The 20,822-nt window shown below is 40.1% G+C and overlaps 1 protein-coding gene and 1 pseudogene across 2 annotated transcripts; one reads left to right on the top strand and one right to left on the bottom strand.

Annotated features, from left to right (window-relative positions):
• Window positions 1–1,890: 1,890 nt before the first annotated feature.
• LOC148027154 (membrane-anchored ubiquitin-fold protein 3-like) lies at window positions 1,891–20,501 on the bottom strand. 2 transcript variants are annotated; one of them, XM_087691702.1, is made up of 5 exons: window positions 20,287–20,501; window positions 18,985–19,063; window positions 18,343–18,685; window positions 18,010–18,180; window positions 1,891–2,452 (listed from the first exon to the last, which is right to left on the bottom strand). In XM_087691702.1, exons 3-5 carry the CDS (start codon window positions 18,470–18,472, stop codon window positions 2,397–2,399), a joined length of 357 nt encoding a protein of 118 aa, XP_087547828.1. In that variant the 5' UTR covers window positions 18,473–18,685; window positions 18,985–19,063; window positions 20,287–20,501; the 3' UTR covers window positions 1,891–2,396. The 2 variants fall into 2 exon arrangements, with proteins under 2 accessions (XP_087547828.1, XP_087547827.1); XM_087691701.1 differs by lacking the exon at window positions 18,985–19,063.
• LOC148027155 (uncharacterized) lies at window positions 9,063–10,556 on the top strand (annotated as a pseudogene).
• Window positions 20,502–20,822: the final 321 nt, after the last annotated feature.

Genomic DNA, 20,822 nt, shown 5'->3' on the forward strand with positions numbered 1-20,822 from the left:
CTTCTAATATTGGCCTTAGTTTTGTCTCTAGCCTATATGATCATAGAGTTCCTCTTGCATTTCTTCATATCATTTATTAAGGAGGCATCCTAACAGCACATCGAACATAATCGTTTGCAATGTAGATTTGTTAACTACGATAAGATATTATCTATAATAACTTGCTTATCTACCTCCTTTCTTCTTTCAATTCCCTCTATACTTCTACACCTAGGTCATCATTTCCTTGACTTCATATACAATCCAACTCTATTAGTTGTAGCCACCTCTATTGCAAGTGTTTTCTCTAGCTTCACCAATCAAGTAAGCAATTTTGCAAGTTATTCTTTCAAAACCATATTATTTACTTCCAAGCTGCAAACTCGCTAACATAGGTATTCATCCCATGGCTTCAGCTCTAGGCTTGGGTGGTGATGCCAAGACATTTGAGAACGTCTTTGGGGACATCATGTTGATAGGGCAAGGCAAAAACCACCAATAAGCTTCAATATTGGCTAGCTAACCAAAGGGTCCCATTCCTCCTATGCGACTAGCATATGACAAATATTGCTACCATTTATTTGAGTTCAATGCCCAATTCAAAGCATGCATGTTGTGCAACCATTTGTTAGTCACTTTATGGCACACATTATTGCAACATTCTTCCTAAAGAAACCTAGTTTTCACACATTATCACACTACATGGTCCTTAGTCCCTCAAGGAAAATTCAATCCACACTTTATGGTAAAATTTTACGATATTACCAATAGGGTTGCAACCTTAGTCCCTCAGGGCATACCACACCTCCCACCACCACTAACCATTAAGAAAAATAAGGAACATGTAACGCTTAATATAGATAACATGATTATGACCTAATCAAATTATGTTGTTTTTGAACGGTTGCATAGGTGCATGGTAGTAACGTGTGATAAGCTAGTCACTAAAGGAACACAACCCTTTGGTTAGCTAGCCACTAATGAAGCTCAATGGAGATATTTGTTCATCTTGCCAGGCCATTGAATTCCACAAGCCCCTTATAGCACGAGTTTGTCTTACAAGTTTGATGCAAAACTCCTATTCATTGGGTAACGTGCAAAGCATGTAAAGACTTGTACCTTGACAATAGTCATGATTGCAACTCAATAAAACAATTGTTTCACTAATAGCATTCTTCTTGCACCGAGATTTTGATTGCAAAAGAGCGGTAACTTTGAAACCATTGAGCTTATGGATAAGTGGTGTGTGATTCAACAAAGAAGAGTCTCTTCATGTCTCTCCCAATGATGTCAATGGCCAAATACCCAATTCAAAGCATGCAACTTGTGAAACCATTTTTTACCCACTTTATGTTGCACATTATTGCAACATTAATCGAAAAGGAACCTAGCTTTCACACATACACTCATGCACCTATGAGACACACAACATAGTCAATCCCTGGAGGCAAATTCAATCCACATTTTTGGGTAATACTTTATGATATTGCCAATACGGTTGCAACCCAAGTGGTTTGAGTGTACATGGGTGTGTCACTTCAAACCGTGGATACATCCGTTGAGGCATCTTCAAAGTTCACATCTTCCCCATCAAAAACCGAAAAACAACTTTATATTATCCGTGGTAAACCCCAAATTGGGATGAAAATCCACAATCATTTACATACATAACAGTAAAGATGCATTCACAGGAACAACTGCTTGGGAGAAACCTGGAGGCCAACCAGTGAGTGGCCACCAATTGATGGTCAACTCCTGTTGACAAGGTAAAGTTCTACACACTCACACACGCTTATACAGGCATGCTCAAAGCAAATGTTTTTGGCACAGGGGCCCGGAGCAAGAGAGGGGGGGGCCCAGCAGTGCACCCGGAGAGAGAGAGAGAGAGAGAGAGAGAGAGAGAGAGAGAGAGAGTAAATAATATTGGTATTACGTACTAGCATTATCAGCTACAGGTTCAGATGATAATTCACCGGCTCAACAGGCTTATTTTGCAGTCTGTCCTGCATGATAATACACCATTATTGACGACTGGTCCCAGACTTTTGGGATCTTACAAAAATCAATTCAATCGCAGACTACTGCTTGGAAGCTGAGTAACAGCCCAGCAATGATTTTCCTTCAGAGACAACATGAAAACCTCAGTTACATTTTCTCTCGACTAAAATACAAGCTGTGCAATGATGACAGGTTGGAAACCTGAATTCAAAAAGTGTGAGTCTGACAAATATTCTGAAAAATATGCATTCAATAGTCTTCAGCTGCTGTCTTCTACTGCAGAATGTACAAGTGCCTCTTTGTGGATTGAGTCCCAGGCAAAATCCTACCATCTGACTACCTGATAGAGTGAATAGGATGGATCCACTTGAAAAGATGAGCAAGATATTCAATAGTAGACATGATACACCCGCCAAATTCTAGAGAATAGTGCATGCACACTTGCTTTTCTTGGGTTTGCTGGAGCTTTGCTTCTCTAAAAATTGCAAAAACATCACAAAGATTAAAAAACATCGTAAGATTTGAGCTCCTCCTCTGCTTCTCTCCTAATCCTTAGAAACATTTTAACAAGGTGACAAGGGCACACAAGCATGCACAGGAGCATTGCCCTTTGTTATTAGCATTTGTTCCTAAAAGTGGCCACTAACATCAAGTTAACTAGCAGTAATTTTTCAAAGGATCATCTTGTTACCATACCAGTGTAATAGCATATGCCCTAATGGGCACTGCCAACAGTATACCACAACCTCGCACCCACCACCAACGAAAAAAGAAACAAGGAACGCATGACTCTTAATATAGACAACACAGTAATCACCTAATTAGATTATGTTGTGCACAGACATTGGCAGTTAAAACTTGCTAGTGACTTTGAAAATACGTCATCTAACCTGTTCACTAAAGGAAGCCATTGAGGGGTCATTAGCAATGCACAATTCTCACATTCAAGTAAAAATTTGTGCTTTTGGTAAGGGATGGTTCTTCAGATTCCCATACAACCATCAGAATTGAATGCTTTCTCCTTGCCTCTTCCTGGACAAACTCTTCCTGGACAAAACCCTCAAATCTTCACCACCTTCCTTACCCTTACCCTTACTTTCTCACACTGCAGATTGACCAATAGTTGTTAGCATTCCCTCCAAGGAGTATTAACCTTGTAACATGTATAACATCTATTCATCTCCAACCAAATACTCAAACATAAGTTGTCACACACCTGAATGCACAACACCAGGCCAGTCAAAACATCTGGATAACTTCTTACAGGTGGGTCTCCAAAGTTCCAATATGTCATAGGATTCCTGAAGCAAAGTACTGAAGTGGATGTAATGCAATGATGGTCATACTAATGAACAATACCATCATGAACTGCCATCCATATTGATATAAAATCTGATTCAAGCTCTGCTGGCACTTGTGCACCGCCAGACCATCCAAATGCAACTCATAAGTTTCTTCCTGGGAGAGCGGAAATCTCCCTCAACTGAAGTGAGCACCTGTAATGCCTGTAACCTTCTACTCCACACATTTGCCACAATGTTTACCTTGTTAGCAAAGTATTTGCTAGCTCATGTGTGAGGCTGTGGGCATTTTCCATGCAAATTGGCATTTATTGCTGCCAATCGGCCAGCATTAAGCCGACCAGCATTTATTGATCCCATATTTTTTTTTCTGTTTAGTATGTGGCTCCTCATTCAATCTTCACCACCACACGTGGACTTCTTAGAGAGAGGAGCCGGTACTTTCTAGTCTAGGTTATGCAGTCATCCCTCACAACTCTCCAATGCCAGCAACAGAGTGTAAGAGGGTGGTGAGATGGGGTAGTCAAGCCTCATCCATACCGGTATATAGTTGTACAAGTTCCAAAGGCGGACATCCCTGACGCATCGACTAAAGTTTGGTAGGTTCAAATCCTAGAGCTAGGATTGACTTCCAGGTTCATGATGGGCTATTATTTGATAGAGACGGATTGGCTCCTAGTCCGAGCTCATGAGGAAACACTTTAGCGGTCTTGGCCAAACATGGGGAATCTATGGTCACATATGTTCTGAGGCATTTTTGATAGGTTGGTCTTGTACACTACTACGAGACATTATTGACAAACACAGATATCTGTTATGAGTCTTCTCTATTTTCAAGAGTTGGTACAATCGACATGGACATCGACATCGACATTAGGTTCTCTCCGAGAGGCACCTTGGTAGTGGCTTGATCACCCACTGCTTGGGTATCCATGGTTCTACTCTAGTGGTTCTATGTTGTATAGACTGTGATACATCATGCATGGCTAGGTTAAGCGCACAACAAATGAGACATGTGAGTGTATTGATCAGTTCTCTCTCTCTCTCTCCCTCTATATATATACATATATATATTGCAAATGCACAAGTCAACTTTACACAATATTAGTGAGTTTGGGAATCTCCCAATTCTCATTTTTTGAATACTAAAAAGGTGGCACCCAGATAACATGCCCATAAGTTTTTCAAAACCATATGATGTGACCTATCATTTGGAAAGTGCTTGAAAACTGGAATTTATTGAGCTATAGACCGCTCGATTTGGAGTTATAGTATTCAAGTTATGACAAATCCACGTAGAGAGAAACTACCACCACTAGAACTACTATCAAGACATCTCTTGCAGCATACAACTGGAGACCCTCATACCACTTGATATCTATTGCTGCAATCCTAAATCCACATAACAGTAGTTGGCATCAAAAATCAAGAGGAGGGGTCTCATTGAAATCTTTAAGCCTCAAAAAAGGGAGAGAAGAGCCTTGGATTCACATGTCATACCTATCATCCACAGCTGATGGAAATCCATCTGTAAGAGGCAATGTTAAATGCGCATAGTGCTACACATACTACTAATAGAGCACTCCCAACCCTAAAAAGATCCACAACTTAGGTGTGTCCTTGGACACACGCCACTGAATGCAACCTCTCCCATTGCGTTTAATTTCTATGTGTTTATGTTACTCGAGCGGTGTTAATGAGGCCATTCAAGACAGTGCCCCAAGTGGTCCATGGAGGCAAAGAAGAGCTTGCACTTCTTGCAATTGAGAGATAACACTTGTTCTTGGTCAATCACATAAGAACCTCCCATGTGTGGGTAAATCTCCTCCGAGGACTTGCTATAAACCATAAGACAACCGAAAACATGTTATAAAACTCTGGTCATTAGCCTGAAGAAGTCTAAAGACCGGTCTAGGTAGCTCATGTGTGAGTCTAGGCTAAGCCACGTGTTCTAGTATTGTTTAGGCATTTTTTTTACTGGTCACTTTAGTGATTATCTTGGCACTTATTTGCTGGCCGACCTAATGCATTATTTGCATTCTTTTCTGCCTATTTAAACCCCAATGTGATAATGTTGTACATACATTTAGAGAAGCTCTAACTTAATCCCTCTCTCTTTCTCTTGCTAAACATGAACTCGGACTCAAGCCAAGTGTCGCATACTTGCCATGCACCTTCGATAGTTTCCTCTACATGTACTCTATTAAAGTTCACAAACGTAAAGCCATCCGAATCTTGTACCTTAAAAGAATAAACAGGCAAGGGTTTTGATTCATGCAACACAAAAGAATTGTACAAACCTGACATTGGACCTCACTGAGATGATGAAGATGGATCGCTAGATGTTCCGAATGCCGTATGTCCTCCACGATCGGAGAGGTGGCCAACCTCACCAACCGGTCCGGATGTAGTAGCAAAACTAGTAGAAGGGGTGTAAACATCACCGTACTTATTGCGATAGTACTCCTCAAAGTCCTCTGTCATGTTAGTGAAATCTGGTGAAGGTGGAGTGTCGTCCTCCTCACCGAGTCCATAATGCCGTCTTAGGGCCTCCAATGATGAAGAAGCCCGATAAGACATCATAGGAACTAGAGAAGAAGGTGTCTGGGACATTAAGATTCGGTTACGAGTCGTATTGTGTGCCTCGCACAAAGACTAGCTCTCCACAATATCGCAAGATACTCTTTACAAGAGCACGGACTCTGATACCATGTGAAGAAAACTGCTAGGGTTTGCACTGAGGACATACAAAATGTACGACAACAACAAAAACACAAAGAGACAGACACAAACATAGAGGGAAAAACTCAAACCCTAAACACAAAACTCAAAACTCAAACACAAACATAAGAAGGGAGAGAGAGAACACAACTCTGAAGTGAATGAATGCTGTAAATGAATGTAAGAGTTTACAGTGTACTCAAGGGCAGAGCAACGTCGGAGTGTGACATCCACTAGAGACAGATCCCAAGTCTGTGACCACCAGTCGGAGTGTAGGAGTGCTGAATAGTGAATGGCAGCACGCTGGTCACCAAAATGCAGTAGTCTCGAGGCTAGAAACTAGTAAACACAACAGTGTACCACCGATCAGAGGCTGGAAACTACGCATAGTCTGCTGTAAACAGCAAGCTGAAACAGTGTCTAATGTGGCTGGCGATGATTGGATGATCAGAACGCAAAAGATGATGTTGTCGTCAGCAGCTGACGTCAGCATGGATGAAGGCGCCAGTAGCAGGAGCAAACACGGATGGAGTGGCAGCAGTCTCGAGGGCTGGACAGCCACGTGGGAGGAGGCTGATGGCTGAAATCTGCACGTGGAGTGAGAAACCTGCACAGACAAAATAAGGCTGAATGGGGGCACAGCCTATCTATTTATGGATGTGGAAGGGCACCCCAAAAATTAGGGCTTTCACTAAACTCTCTCAAACAGCTCCCCGTTCTAGGGTTTTACTCTAAAGCAGCATTTTTTAGTGTGTTTTGGGGTTGTTTAAGAGGATAATCAGCAAGTAATGCATGTTTTAGCTCAACAGTTGCATCCTTTACAAATGTCGAATAGGAAATGGAGTAGCATTTCTATAGATTTTGTAGTAGGATTGCCTTGAATGAGTTGAGCTCATGACACAATTTGGGTTGTGGTTAACCTATTGACAGAAATGGCTTGATTCATTCCTACAAAGACGACCATGAAAAGCCATGAATTGGCTGGTCTAGACTTTATGGTTTGCCCAATGAAATAGTCAATGCACGAAGAGCCAAAGTGTCGAAGTGTGTACCTGCAAATGGAAGACTAAAGACTGAAGACTGAAAAGAGTGTGCCTACCAAGGAGGGAATGCAGCTATAAATAGCTAAAACACCAAAAAATTGAACAACATGCTCCTGTAGGGACCATAAATGCTAGCCAACCAGCAATAAATGCTAGTCACTGAAGAGAAAAATGCCAAAAAATAGAAGAGAGAGTGGAAAAATACCAGATGACAATGATAATGTCCGGTAGGTGTAGACACAGACTACGGAAAGTAGAAACTGGCCTAGGAATGCACACAAGAAGCCAACAAATTTAAAAAATGCACCTAAACTGCCAGAGCTCCTATGTCTTCGTCAGACTGTGATAAAAGTTGTCACCAGGTGGTGATACTTTTTGCAGTTGCTTTCCTTATTTACTTCTATAAATATTTCATTTTTATTTTCTTTAGCTGTTGTCGCTTTTTAACCCCAGAGTTCTCTTGGATTAAGCCAAGGTCTTTGCATGGCCAAAAGAGACAGTCATTGGGACAAATTGGACTAATGGTTTATCTGAGCCTTAGGACCGGTTCCATATTGAATGGGCACTAAAGAATAGAATGCCAGTGGTTTGGGACTGTGTGCTTCGCCACTGGAGATGGTGTAGGACAATGAGCTTGGCCAAGACAGAAGATGCACATGTGAGAATACTCATGGAATAAAAGTCACCGTAATTGAGTCATATTACACTTTTTGATGTGGTTGCAATGATAAAAGTTGCTCAAAAAAACTTGAGGAATGCAAGGGTCACCATCCCTAAAATTTAAGAAGTTACTATTTTTGGACCCCAAAATCTATTCGCATCATTATCTTCGTTTTTGCACAAGGATTAATTCTCCAGTCTATGCCGAGGTCAAATTTTGCATCGATTATGGAGAATTTTAGACCGGAAGGTTTAAACGGGAAAACTGTTACATGTATGCCATGTGGCACAAATTCCCAAAAGAGAAAGAGAGAGAGAGAGAGAGAGAGAGAGAGAGCATTTTTTATAAAAAAACGTAATAGGCATAAGGGGCAAATCTGAGAATGAAGTTTTCAGGAGCTAAGGGCAAATTGCTGCAAGTACATCAGCTATGGAGAGTACTTCGTCTCTAACTCATGTACGGAGGTAGAGCTTGCTTCCTCTGGTCAACTCTCTCTCTATTCTTAGAGGAAATGCTCTGCATGATGGGCTGATTCCATTGAAGGTACAGTTTTGTGTTTTCTTTGCACTTCTGCTAAGGCAAGAGCCTCATTGTCCAAGTTCAGGAGCAGTTGTTGGCTTCTCCAATGCAGGAACTAAAGAAAGTGATGACCATGCCAAACAGGAACAGGGTTTTTCAGCTTTGATTTAGTGTTGTTTGTGGAACTGTTTTACTACTGGAATGATGCCAGGGTAAAAGGGATGTTGTTCTAGATATGCTGGACAATAAGAACAGTGAATACAGAGTTCTGCAGACTGCAAATCTGCACATTGGTCACAAAAAATGATTTCCTAAAAGGGATGTTGTTCTGGATATGTTGGATAGTAAGAACAGTGAATGCAAAGTTCTGCAGACTGCAATTCTGCACATGAATCATTGAGTTATGGTCACAGAAAATGCTTTCCTAAAAGGGATGTTGTTCTGGTCATGTTGTACTATCCTTATGCAGCTGCGATTTACTTAGAAAAGATGAAAACCAACTGTATCCAGGTTATGTATTTTGGAACATTTCATTTTTGTAACTTTCCATCTTTTAATTGATAAACAAATACCGAGAGGGGCGCCAGTCTTCGAAGCCAATCTGGTGTTGAGCAAGGGAGTGAGGTCTTTGTTTGTGTGTGTCTGTGTGTGTGTATGTATGTGTGTAAAGACCAGGTGTTAATTGAAGGAACTACCGCTTTATGTGAGTCATAGACCGGTTTCATGGTTCCATCCTTGGGATTTGAATTCTTTTTTGTAAGAATTTAAGCTTGGACAGTTTTGGGTGAAAAGGCCATACACATAGGTTTTACAAAGATTACAGGACGAGAGATGGCAAACATGGATAAAGGCAAAGGAAAACTCCCTCATGAAGAAGAGAGTTCTTCTGCTCATAGACACCGAAGAGAGAGTATTGGTGCACAGGTATCAACACCTTCTAGAACCGACATTGAACCACAGGATGAGGAGCAAGAACAAAAGACTTGTTCATGGCACAACTCCTCAGTATGGTTGGCTCTTTCCAACATCTTGTAAAGAATCCTCAAATGCAAAAATTTTTGAAGTCACATAATGAGGATTCTCAAGCTGAGTCATCACATCATACCATGGAGCGCTCAAAAAGGCAAACCTCTAAAGTGTGTGAGCATGTGGAAAAGACGTCAAACATGGAGGCAGGTCCAGTGCAACAAGAAGCACAAGCACAGGACCAAGGAGTGAATGGTCAAGGCAATTATGCACAAGTGGCACACTAGACTATTCCTCCTCAGCTTGCTACTTATCCTAGTTACTTTGGTGGTGGGTCAGTTTTTCAAGCAATGGCTGGATTACCCTAGTTATCAAGGATACTTGCCCAGAGGGCCACCGGGAATGATGCCTATTGAGGCAGTGAACCCACTTTATGCTAATATTGGTCTACAACCCGGTTATTAGACTTTGCAGAGTCCTTATTTGATGCCTGGAGTACAAAATGCAGCGGCTGGTTTTTTTCAGCCTAGTGGGCGTATGGCAGCTAAGACAGGTAAAATGAATGCTGATAATGCGCCTAAGGGACTCCCCTTTTTACAGCCGCCTATCTATGACAACCAAACACCAAAAAGTGCAAAGCCTAAAGACTATAAAGAGGGTGGTCAAGCATTAAAGTTTGAAACCTTCAGTGGTATGCAAGATAAGTTGAAAGCTTTGACATTTATACAGCAATTTGATGCAGCTTACACTGGAGGGAATTTTACTAAGACTTCTAAGGTGTGGAAGGCTGCAACTTTTTTGAAAGGTAATGCTTTGCAGTGGCGGAACATATTGTTGATGCAAGGATATGCACCTACCACTTGGGTCTATTTCAAACAGTTGTTTACAGCCTCATGGTTAACCAACACGTTTGAAGTAGATATCATGGCTGCATGGCATAAATTGGACGCGGCAAACTGTGCGGATTTAGAAAAGTACAATAAGAAATTTTGGGAAGCACTTTTGCCTGTGAGTTCTTACAGGACAGTGACCCTGTCAAAACAAATTGAAAAGTACTATTGCGGTTTGCCCAAAGGCATCAAGGATTATTGTACCAATACTAGGGTTACAAATATGGTACAGTTAATTGAAAATGCTGGTGTGGAAAATGCATTGTTGAAAGGAAAAGCTGACAGCTTTAAAGGCACTAAAAAGAAGGATTCTCAGTTTAAGCATGATCCCGGCAAGAAGAAGAAGCATTTCCAGAAAAGACCAGCTTTACAAAGAAGTCTTTTTGGAAGAAAAGATTTAAGCAGCAACCTCAGACTTCTTTTAAACACGGCAAAGGACAAAAGAGCCTACTTTTTGGCAAATCATTTGAAGAAATAAAGGCTGTAATGATGGCTGGGAAATGCTTTATATGTGAACAAAAAGGCCATATTGCTTCTAAGTGCCCGCAACAAATCTTCTAAAGATGCATAGGATAAAGATGCGCCAAGTGAAAAGAAGCCCAATTGGCTTAGTGTCTGATATGATGGGAGGTCAATCAACTGATGATGCTACAGAATTGCGCTGAGCTTGGGGAAAGATCAGAGATTCCACAGTGCTTATTTTCTTTGATCCTAGAGCTTGTGCAAACTTTATCTCACCGGCATTGGCAGCTAAGCTAGATATATGTCCCGAGGAAATGGGACCAGTTGGACAGGCTGATTTGGCATGCCCAAGACATACTGAACCTGTCACCCCCATTCTTGGCAAACTCCGTATGCACATTCAGAGCTATGTGGACACAGAGGAGTTCCATATTATGCCTTTAGAGGGTTGTGATGTTCTGTTGGGTATTCCATGGTGCCACAAGAAGCATGCTATAGAATGATTACTCTTGTACATAGGGGCAAGACTCATGTGTTAGATGTTAAGCTTAAAGGAGAGTCTGTCCCACGTGTTTTTGCTTCTGCAATTACTTCTGTAATGAAAAATCATATTTTTGCGTACTTGGTTTTTGCAAAGCAAGTTAATGAAGTTGACAGTAATGTATTTGTACTAGATGAAAGTAAAAGGGCTTTCTTGGATAAATTCAGTGGCTATTTCTCAGATTCGTTACCAGAAGAGTTACCCCCTGAGAGGCTTGAAGATCATACCATAGATCTTATTCCAAGGACTAGTCCGCCCAATAGGCCACCATACAACAGGGTCAGTACAGCGCAGCAGAAAGAGATTATGACACAAGTTAATGAGCTTTTAGAGAAGGGACTAATTCGGCCCAATAGTTCTCTGTTTTGTTCACCTGTGTTGCTAGTTCAGAAAAAGGACGGCTCTTGGCGAATGTGTATTGATTGTAGAGCCTTGAATAAGAACACGATCAAGAATAGGTTTCCAATTCCGAGGATAGATGAAATTCTTGATAGATTACAAGGAATGTTTAGCAAGATAGATTTGAAAAGTGGGTACCATCAGATCAGAATCAGGCCAAAGGATATCCATAAGACTGCTTTTAGAACGACATTTGGTCCTTGGATTGACCAATGCTTCTACTATGTTTAACTTTGCAGCAAGATAGATTTGAAAAGTGGGTACCATCAGATCAGAATCAGGCCAAAGGATATCCATAAGACTGCTTTTAGAATGACATTTGGTCTCTATGAATTTTTAGTCATGCCACTTGGATTGACCAATGCTCCTGCTACGTTTAACAAGATGATGAATAGAATTTTCTGCCATTATCAAAGTTTCGTTTGCACATTCTTTGATGATATGATTATCTTTTCAAAGAATGAAGAGGAGCGTAGAAAACACTTAGTTACAGTCTTTAATGAGCTTAAGCATAACAGATTGCTCATTAATGGCAAGAAGAGTGAATTCTTTTTTAAAGAGATTCACTTCCTTGGACACATAGTTTCTAAAGATGGTGTGAAGATGGAACCTGCAAAGATAGAAGCAATTGTCTCTTGACCAAACTTGAAAACCGTTCATGATGTCCGCAGTTTCCTTGGCCTATGCTCTTGCTACAAAAGATTTGTAAGACACTTTGTAGAGATTGCTTCTCCTTTATATGCACTTGAAAAAAAGGATGTCAAATGGCAATCGACTAACAAAGAGAAATCAGCATTTAGATGTTTGAAGGGGAAAATGACTACAGATCCAGTATTTATTTTGCCAGATCTGTCTAAGCCATTCGTAGTGTAGTGTAATGCATGTGGAAACAGCATTGGTGTTGTATTAATGCAGAATGGCCGAGTTGTGGCATACTAGAGTAGAGTACTCTCTGTCGTTGAAAGGACTTACCAAATTTATGAGAAAGAGTTATTGGCTGTGATAATGCATGGCAGGGGTCTGTGATGACAAGTTGCCATGGGAATAAAGGAATGTTTTCTTGGACAATGATATTAGGGCTGAATGCCTTGATTGTGCTTGATTCTAGATTGGATTAATTAAGGAAGGATATTTTGTGCGGGTGGATCATCTCCAAGGTCATGCTGCAACAAAAAGAAATCCACCCACTAAAAGCGAAGCTAAGGGCCAAGGAAGATGAAAAAAAACACTGGCAAAAAAGATTGGAAGAAGAGAACTAGGAGTTGGTCGGAATGCAAAGGGAGAACAAACTCCTCCTTCTACAACAGGAGTTTTTAATCACATGGTTAAGTAAATGTTGCACATGAGAGGTGTAATTGGGGTTAGAGTAAATTTACGAGCCTGAGACCCAAGGAAATCACGGGATGTCAAAGGCAAACGTTGCTATAAGTTATGCCGCACAGGTATTTGGTGGGTATCTGCTACCAATTATTGGCCTAGGTCATTCATTTGGCATAAGTTTAACGCCAATCTAATGGTCAAAGATCGCACAGAGACACTCGGGAATGAAAGTTGCCTAGCCAATTTAATTATTGATTGGTCAGATTATTTTTTAGGGCACCGAAATAATTATTAGATTAATTTTCAGAATTTAAAGGCTGAAAATTAATATTTAATTATGGATAATGCTAGAAAAACCATTTGGAAGGCTACCACTTGTCAAAAGTACCCATAAACGGTTCTCAAGCTGATCAAAAATTGAGCTGAAACTAATCAGAATTTTTGTCTCAAAATTGAGGCAAAATTCATGTCAATTTGATCATAACCTGATGCAAAAGTATAGTTTCATTGCCCGGGTGAAACTCATACTCATCTGCATACATCTCACGGTGACTAGTACACTAAGCAATGATCCCATGGCAAACGTACTGTCAGCATAATTGATGAACAATTGTGAAATTTCACCAAGTATCTCTTGGAAACTTTACCTTTGACCTTTCTTTCCTTATGTGTCAAAATCTGCTTGGGTATCAAAATATCATCCAACTCCTCAACCTCAGGCTGAGTTTCCGCAAACATATCCTCTAGCACATAACCATGAAAAGGCCTCAACAAATTGACATGAAAGGCAATTGTGTATCCGCCAATGTGGAGGTAATTTTAGCCGATATATCACATTGCTGATCTTCTCCAATACCTAGAAGGGCCCATAGTATCTCATACTCAACTTCGAATACAATCTTTCTCTTTCTTTCATCTTTTTCAACCTTGCCTTTTCAAAACACAACAATACATAATCACCCTTTGTAAACTGCAAAGCATGTCTGTGGTGATTAGCTCCCCTCTTTTGCTTTTCTTACGATCTCTAAAGTACATATTTTATCTTTGCATAGGCTACATCCAAGTTTTCCACATAACGATCAACCTCAAAGATCTAATCCTTAGTTTGCAGAATAGATGATACCTTCTTGCCACCATTTTTGTCATGAGGACATGTATTTTTAAAACCTCACTTAACACATGGATTAATTTTTAATCACATGGTTAAGTAAATGTTGCACGAGTGAGATGTAACTAGGGTTAGAGTAAATTTACAAGCCCAGGACCCGAGAAAATCACAAGATGTGAAAGGCAAAAGTTGTTTTTAGTTATGCCGCACAAGTACTTGGTGGTATCGAATACCAGTTCTTAGCCTAGGTCAATAATTTGGCCATAAGCGTCAATTAGTAACACTAAAAGTGGTGATTAATGGTACCTAATGCCAATCTAATGGTCAAGGATGACACAAAAACACTCGAAAAATGGAAACTGCCTTGCCAATTTAATTATAGGCCAATCAGATTATTTTCTAGGGCACTGAAATAATTATTGGATTAATTTTCAATCTTTAATGACGTGTATTTTTAAAACCTCACTTAACATGTGGATTCATTTTTAATCACATGGTTAAGTAAATGTTGCACATATGAGGTGTAACTGGGGTTAGAGTAAATTTACAAACCCGAGACCTGAGAAAATCACGGAATGTCAAAGGAAAAAGTTGCTATAAGTTATGCCACACAAGTACTTGGTGGTATCTAGTGTCAATTATTAGCCTAGGTCATTCATTTGGACATAAGTGTCAGTTGGTGACACTAGAGAGCGACATTTAATGGTACCTAATGTCAATTTGATGGTCAGAGATGGCACAAAGACACTCGAGAATGGAAGTTGCCTAGTCAATTTAATTATTGGCCAATCTAATTATTTTTCAAGGCACTGAAATATTTATTAGATTAATTTTTAGAATTTAAAGACTGAAATTTTATGCTTAAATATGGATAATGCTGAAAAAACAATTTGGGAAGGCTGCCACTTTGTCAAAAATGCCCATGTAAGACAGAAAAATGTGTTTAGAGGCTGGAAAGAAGCATTTCAATGTATTCAGCCTACAAGAGGAAGGGAGGAGATGTTGTTGGTCTCATTTACAGCCATTGGAGGACCTTTTGAGACAGCCAAGGTCAGGAGAAAACCAATCAACAGCAAGTGACAGCATCTACAGGCTATTGAGACAAGGCAGCAGCAGATTTTCTTCAATTAATCACGAAGAAAATCTGAATTTTCTCTCTCCTCAACATTCTCTCATCTCCAACCTTCCTATAGCCGTGCTTCGAAGATTACAGCATTGAGATCACCAGAGGCTGAGAAATTATAGATTTCTCTACTGTAAATCTTAATTTGCAAAGTAAAAATTAGGGTTTAGCAACAACCTCGAGAAGCGTGCCAAAAATTGGAAGCTCCAAGACTTGGATTTAATAGGGCTGAAGCTGTTTTTAGTCAAATTCAAGTGAAAGGACCATCAAATCAATGAATTTGGGGCATTTTCCATCTCCATAAAAGTGGGTGAATGACAATTGACTTCTCGAATCAACGGGCAAATCAAATTGAGGACTTGCTGGTCATTTTGGGCAGTAAGGGGATTTGGAATACCAAAAGGGATTGGGAGAATCCCATTGTACATCAACTTCTTTTTCAACTAAGTTAAATAAATACCGAAAGGGGCGCCAATATTGGGGCTAGCAAGGTGTCCATTGTCCAAGATTATAAGTTAATTTACATTTCCCACTTTTGTAATAAATGTTATTGTTGTAACTAAGTTGTAATTAGGGAATTATCACCCATTCACAAATGGAAGGCTGATTTCACTTAGACATAGTGTTAGAGGTGTGAGCCAAAACCAAGTACAAAAGAGTCCTAATGTAGTGTACAAAAAGCCAAGAGAAAATTATATCACCAAAACACTCATAAAATGTACCATGAGCTCTATCATATAGACTAGAGATAGCATATGCCCCATCCATAACAAAAAATGGCACGTCCCTATTATAGAAGATAATGAGAAGTTTCATGCAATTCAATTGACAAAGAGAACATCGAGTGGGTGCGCAAAAAGAGACGACTCCATTCAATTGATTGTCACATGCAATGAGACTGGATCCAATAGTGATTAGATTTTTAGAAGCCTTTTCAAGTGCATCACTTGTAATCAAGAAACTATGTTTAGCCATCCAATGACTTTTGCACAAAAAACCATCAATCAATTGAGGAATCTAGAAATGAAACTTATGTAACTCATGCTTTAATATTTGTTTGGTGATATATTTAAAATCAAAGTCACAATAAATTTGAAGTTGTGACTTTGTTAGAGAAGCAACAATCAACCATAGATAACTATCCATTTGAAGAAGTGGAAATCTTAGATCGTTCAATAGCTAACTTGTTAGAAGAATCAATTTTCTATATGCAAACTTTCTAACCATGTTTTATATCCATATTGATTTTGCCACTTCCAAGCAAATTGGCAATCCAAATGACCAAATAAAACTAAGGCCGGCCTTCCTCCATACACAAATAAGCAAGACGATGGCGGGAGATCATTCCCCGAAGGTGCTCCTTCGTACACAGCCTAGGCCCTTCCTTCTCATAGGAGGCTATGTACTAGCATCACAAGGCCTACCCCCTCCCCTCAAACCCCAAATAATTGTTATTCGAGATACTCCTTTTTGTCTTCCACTGCACTTCGTCACAACTTACAAAGTCAATTGGCCAATAGTAACTAATAGATCTCTATCTTCTTAGTTTAGGAGATCACAAGCAAATGCCATGAATATTGGTAGCAATTCACTTTGAAAATCAATCTTATACAATACATACATGGTCAAGCAGGATTGGGAGAACTTGCAACGTGTAGATTCTATGCACAAATCTTGATGTGGATCATAGATTCTAATTCTTCTTTATTTGTCATAGAAAGCTTAACCTATAACTGTAAATCGTTTTCTGTATTCACGACAGTTTCTAAAGTGAAAACAAAGATTATTGTATTCACCAAAAAGCAGAAGGGTTGCACTGGTACTATGGCAACAGCTTGGCAGATCCTCTTGAACATTCATCTCCACAATGCTGCTCTCAACCCAACAAATGACTTATCAGCTTTGCTTAGCTGTAATGGCACATATCTCACAAAGGTGCTATTCAACGAACTTGTACAAGTTGCCTATGATTTGGTACAAGCAGATGGATGCATTTACCTAGCTTTCACAGAGACATGTTCCTGATGGTTCCCACCAAAAATATTGGTACTTTGACAGGATGGACATGTTCCTGATGTTTCCCACCAAAAATATTGGTACTTTGACAGGATGGACATGATGCACGACGTCTCCTGAATGTTTGTGCCTTTCAATTTATTAATGTTTTTGAGTTCCCTGTTGTCAAGACTTTTGTAAACAATGCCTTTGGGCATTATTTAGCCTGATGATCAACATGATGGCTCTGACCTGCCTACAGTGGCAACTTATTAAGGAGGTCTCTAGCTCTGCTGGTATCTCTCCGAAGTGCTGTAGATTCTTGGTTCAATTCCAAACAAGGTCATCATACTGATTTTGGTAAAGCCCTTCCACAAAACGTGTCGGTGTCAGCAGCTTCTAAGAACCTGAATTCAACTCTGCACTAAATGAATCCTGCAGATGGCTGTGTGGACCCCTCCCCCCCCAAGAGAGCTGAGCATGTAAACTGTTATTCAGTAGAAAACTGCCTGGAACCCACTGAGTCCCAATGGAAGATAATGACAACGGCACTAACAAATGGCCATCTGATGTGCAATCAAAAATTCTTCCAGATCAAACAACCATAAAAACCAGATTGTAATCATCACACTCACATTGAAGAAAGAAAGGAAGAACTATTCAACTTTAGCTAAGTATTCTATTGGAGACGAACTGCAAAAATACTAGAGCTTGCATAAAGCCGATATAGTCCACTTGATAGTAGACAGTACCATAACTAAAAACACCTGTTGGACTTCCAATCTCCATCTTGATACCACTAACAACTTACAACAAAACTGAGCTACCAACTTCCTTGAAATCATCAATGCAGTCAAACTCAGCACTCACCTAGTTATGACAAGCTATAAACTAAGCAGAAACTTCAATCACTGCTTTTTAAAGAAAAACTAAAAGATGTGAGACAAACGATCCATTAGCAGGTGAAGGTGTTGTCCATTTACCGAACTCCTTGTCCAGCGTAGGTGGCCGCAATACCACATGCATAGTGATCACACCTCCTGGTATTTCTCCAACAAGGACCCTGGATTCTGCCAATGTCTTGCTGTTCTCCAAAATTTTTCCAGCATTTATTAGCTTGAGATCACTGATAGATCGTGGGCTGTGCTCCATTTCTAATCACCAAAAACAAAGTCTTATGCACAGAAATAAAAGGGGGAAACAGTAAAAAAAAAGAGCAACTTCATTTCTAAAGGTTTTAACAAAATGCATTCAAGGACTGACAATTCAATCACACCCTGCATAAAAATTTTGTTAGAAAAAAGTGTTGTAAGTACCTCTAGGCCATTGTGCAAGGATATTCTCTTTCAAATTGGCAACAGTTGTAGAAAGACCATACTTATGAGGACCAATGTCTGTACCATTATAAAGACGAAACTTCAACTCTAGTAACTCTTCAGTTGCCATCCCTTACTGAGGAGACAAATTTTCCTGGCAAAAATATATGTTCCTTCTTTTCTCTTAAGATTCTCCAAGCAAAATTTTGAAGATCTAGTCTCTCTGCAAAGTTGTCACTTTCACTTCCCAAACTACGAGAAACCTGTCTGTTTCACTGGCTGCGCCTCAGGCATTATGAATAACTCTAGTCACATCCAATCTCATTTTGACTCGAAACTGAACCTGCAAAAAATCCAAAAACCATCATAATGAGAAAAAAATTTAACCTGAAACACCAAAAGAGGCACATGGTTTGCATAGCCAAAACATCCTAGCATGTGAATCTTCTAATTCATAATTATCACATAAGACTATGTAGTTGTTGCTTTGAACAGTAAAAGATTATACACTGAAATGTGTACAAGTTTCATTGCCCCCCAGGAAAAAAGTTATAAAACAAAGTCAGAAAGGAAAGGATAACAAAGAAAACATCAGTCTAAAATTCCTATAATTTAATGCTCATAACACATGCAAAAGTTTACCAAGGATAGAATGATCTGCAGTCGACCAGAAGCATGGGCATAAGACTTGGAAGTTGGCAGAACAATCTTACTTGTAGACCTGGACCATGAGGATGAGATTCAGAATTCATGATCATGAGTCAAATTACAAGGAACAAAATCCCAGCGAAAGTAAGGTTCTCACATATTGAACTGAGCAAATATCAAGATGCTGACAGGCTCAAACCCTTCATCCGAAGGATGGCTCAGAGACATCAAGCGTATCCTATGACTACCCTACAGTTGGCAAGCATTGGTTTGGCAGTAGTGCATTTTACACACCGTATTGTGGCTTATATTTATCTTTAATTTTTAAGCACCTCACCTGATTGATGCAGCTTTGAGGCTTTGGCATTATGTATACCACTTGCTCAAAGTGCAACCCATCGGTGGACAGTCAGTGCCTCCTGTCTAGCAAATTCTTTCAGTGCACAATAAATCCCATTATGTAACCATTCCTGACGCAACAGATTCTGATATACCTTTGTCCTACATGTCCATGTGGCTAAAATCGAGAGCTGCTGGCAACCAAGTAATCGCAGCTTTAGATGATGCCAATGCATGAAAGCACAAGACATCCATTAGATCGACATTGACAGAGGACTGCTCCGTTCATTGCTCTAATTATAGGTTAAAATATTGAATTAGTCAATTTTTTGGCAATTCTGAGTATGGCTTGAGCGGCAGAAAATGCAAGAGATTCACCTTAGTCAATCCTCTATTGTTTACCTTCAGGCAAAACCTGATGTGCACCCCAAATCGTTCCCTGTAGTATTTTTTTCGCATCATTACCAAACATGTCTCTCGAGTCACCCACTGTTGCCAAGTTCCAGAAGTAACTAAGGTGAGTTCAGTTTCACATGAATAGGCCATGCTTTAAACAAGGGCGAACTCTTTGGAGTGTGTCTATTTCATCATATATCATATATGAGTCGCGACTATGGGGACGGAGACAAATGGTTTGCACTTAAACTAGCCAAGGTTTCTGCAATTTCGAATCGTCCTGAGCAGCAGACATTGATAATATCGATTCGTATAAAGGATTGCAAGCAAGTGGCAAATTGTAGAACTTCCATTACGTATTCGATGAGCACATCCCTAGACTGTTCATAATCAAATCGATGGAGACATGTCCCCTTAAATCTGTGCTTTCACCTCGATGTCGGACGAGAAACTCTTATGGAGACAAGATGAGCAGAAGCAGATAAATTACCGAAAACAGTGTCACGAACGATCATGAGAGACAGAATAATCGAAACAGAAACAGATGGATGCGGGGCGGACCTGCCAGGGAACAACAAAGGCCCGATTGCAGGGTTTGTCTGTCTGCACGAAAATCTTCTGCTGCGAAGCTCAACGATGTCGTCCGGAGAAACGGAGGAGACGAATTGTGATCGGACGAGGGGAACGGATCTTTTCAACCAACATGATTTTACAGAGATGTGGGTGTTGTTGTAATTGTCGTTATTTGGTATTGGTATTAAATTTGCGCGAGTTTATAATCGTTCTTCTTCCCTTTTTTGGTCCTCGCAATTTGCAATTTGGAGGACCCTGGCCTTTTCTAAAAGAGTGGTGCCACTTTCCCACCTTGGACAGCATCCCCCCTCAAACACTCAAGATGATGCTCCGGCCTTCACCCCCTTCAAGGCATTGTGTGGCTCTTTAATGTCCGGGTGTAATGGGCGTTGTAGCTGATTGCCGCCTTCCATGCGCAATAGAGTCCAACTTCTGCACAAATTGCACTGCCAGAGTATGACTTCAAGATGCATCAATACAAGGGATAATACAAGGGATAATAGGTATGATTGTGTTGTGTTCTT

This window comes from Lygodium microphyllum, chromosome 13, assembly GCF_053477565.2.
Source record: "Lygodium microphyllum isolate KBCC chromosome 13, Lygodium_microphyllum_v1.1.10, whole genome shotgun sequence".
NCBI lineage: Eukaryota > Viridiplantae > Streptophyta > Polypodiopsida > Schizaeales > Lygodiaceae > Lygodium > Lygodium microphyllum.

Coding starts and splice junctions, on each gene's coding strand:
- LOC148027154 (XM_087691701.1), bottom strand. CDS start 18,472: ATGGCAACTGAAGAGTTACTAGAGTTGAAGTTTCGTCTTTATAATGGT. Junction 18,181..18,342: donor CCTTGCACAATGGCCTAGAG/GTACTTACAACA, acceptor TTTGGTGATTAG/AAATGGAGCACAGCCCACGA. Junction 2,453..18,009: donor TACGCTGGACAAGGAGTTCG/GTAAATGGACAA, acceptor TGCAATTTTTAG/AGAAGCAAAGCTCCAGCAAA.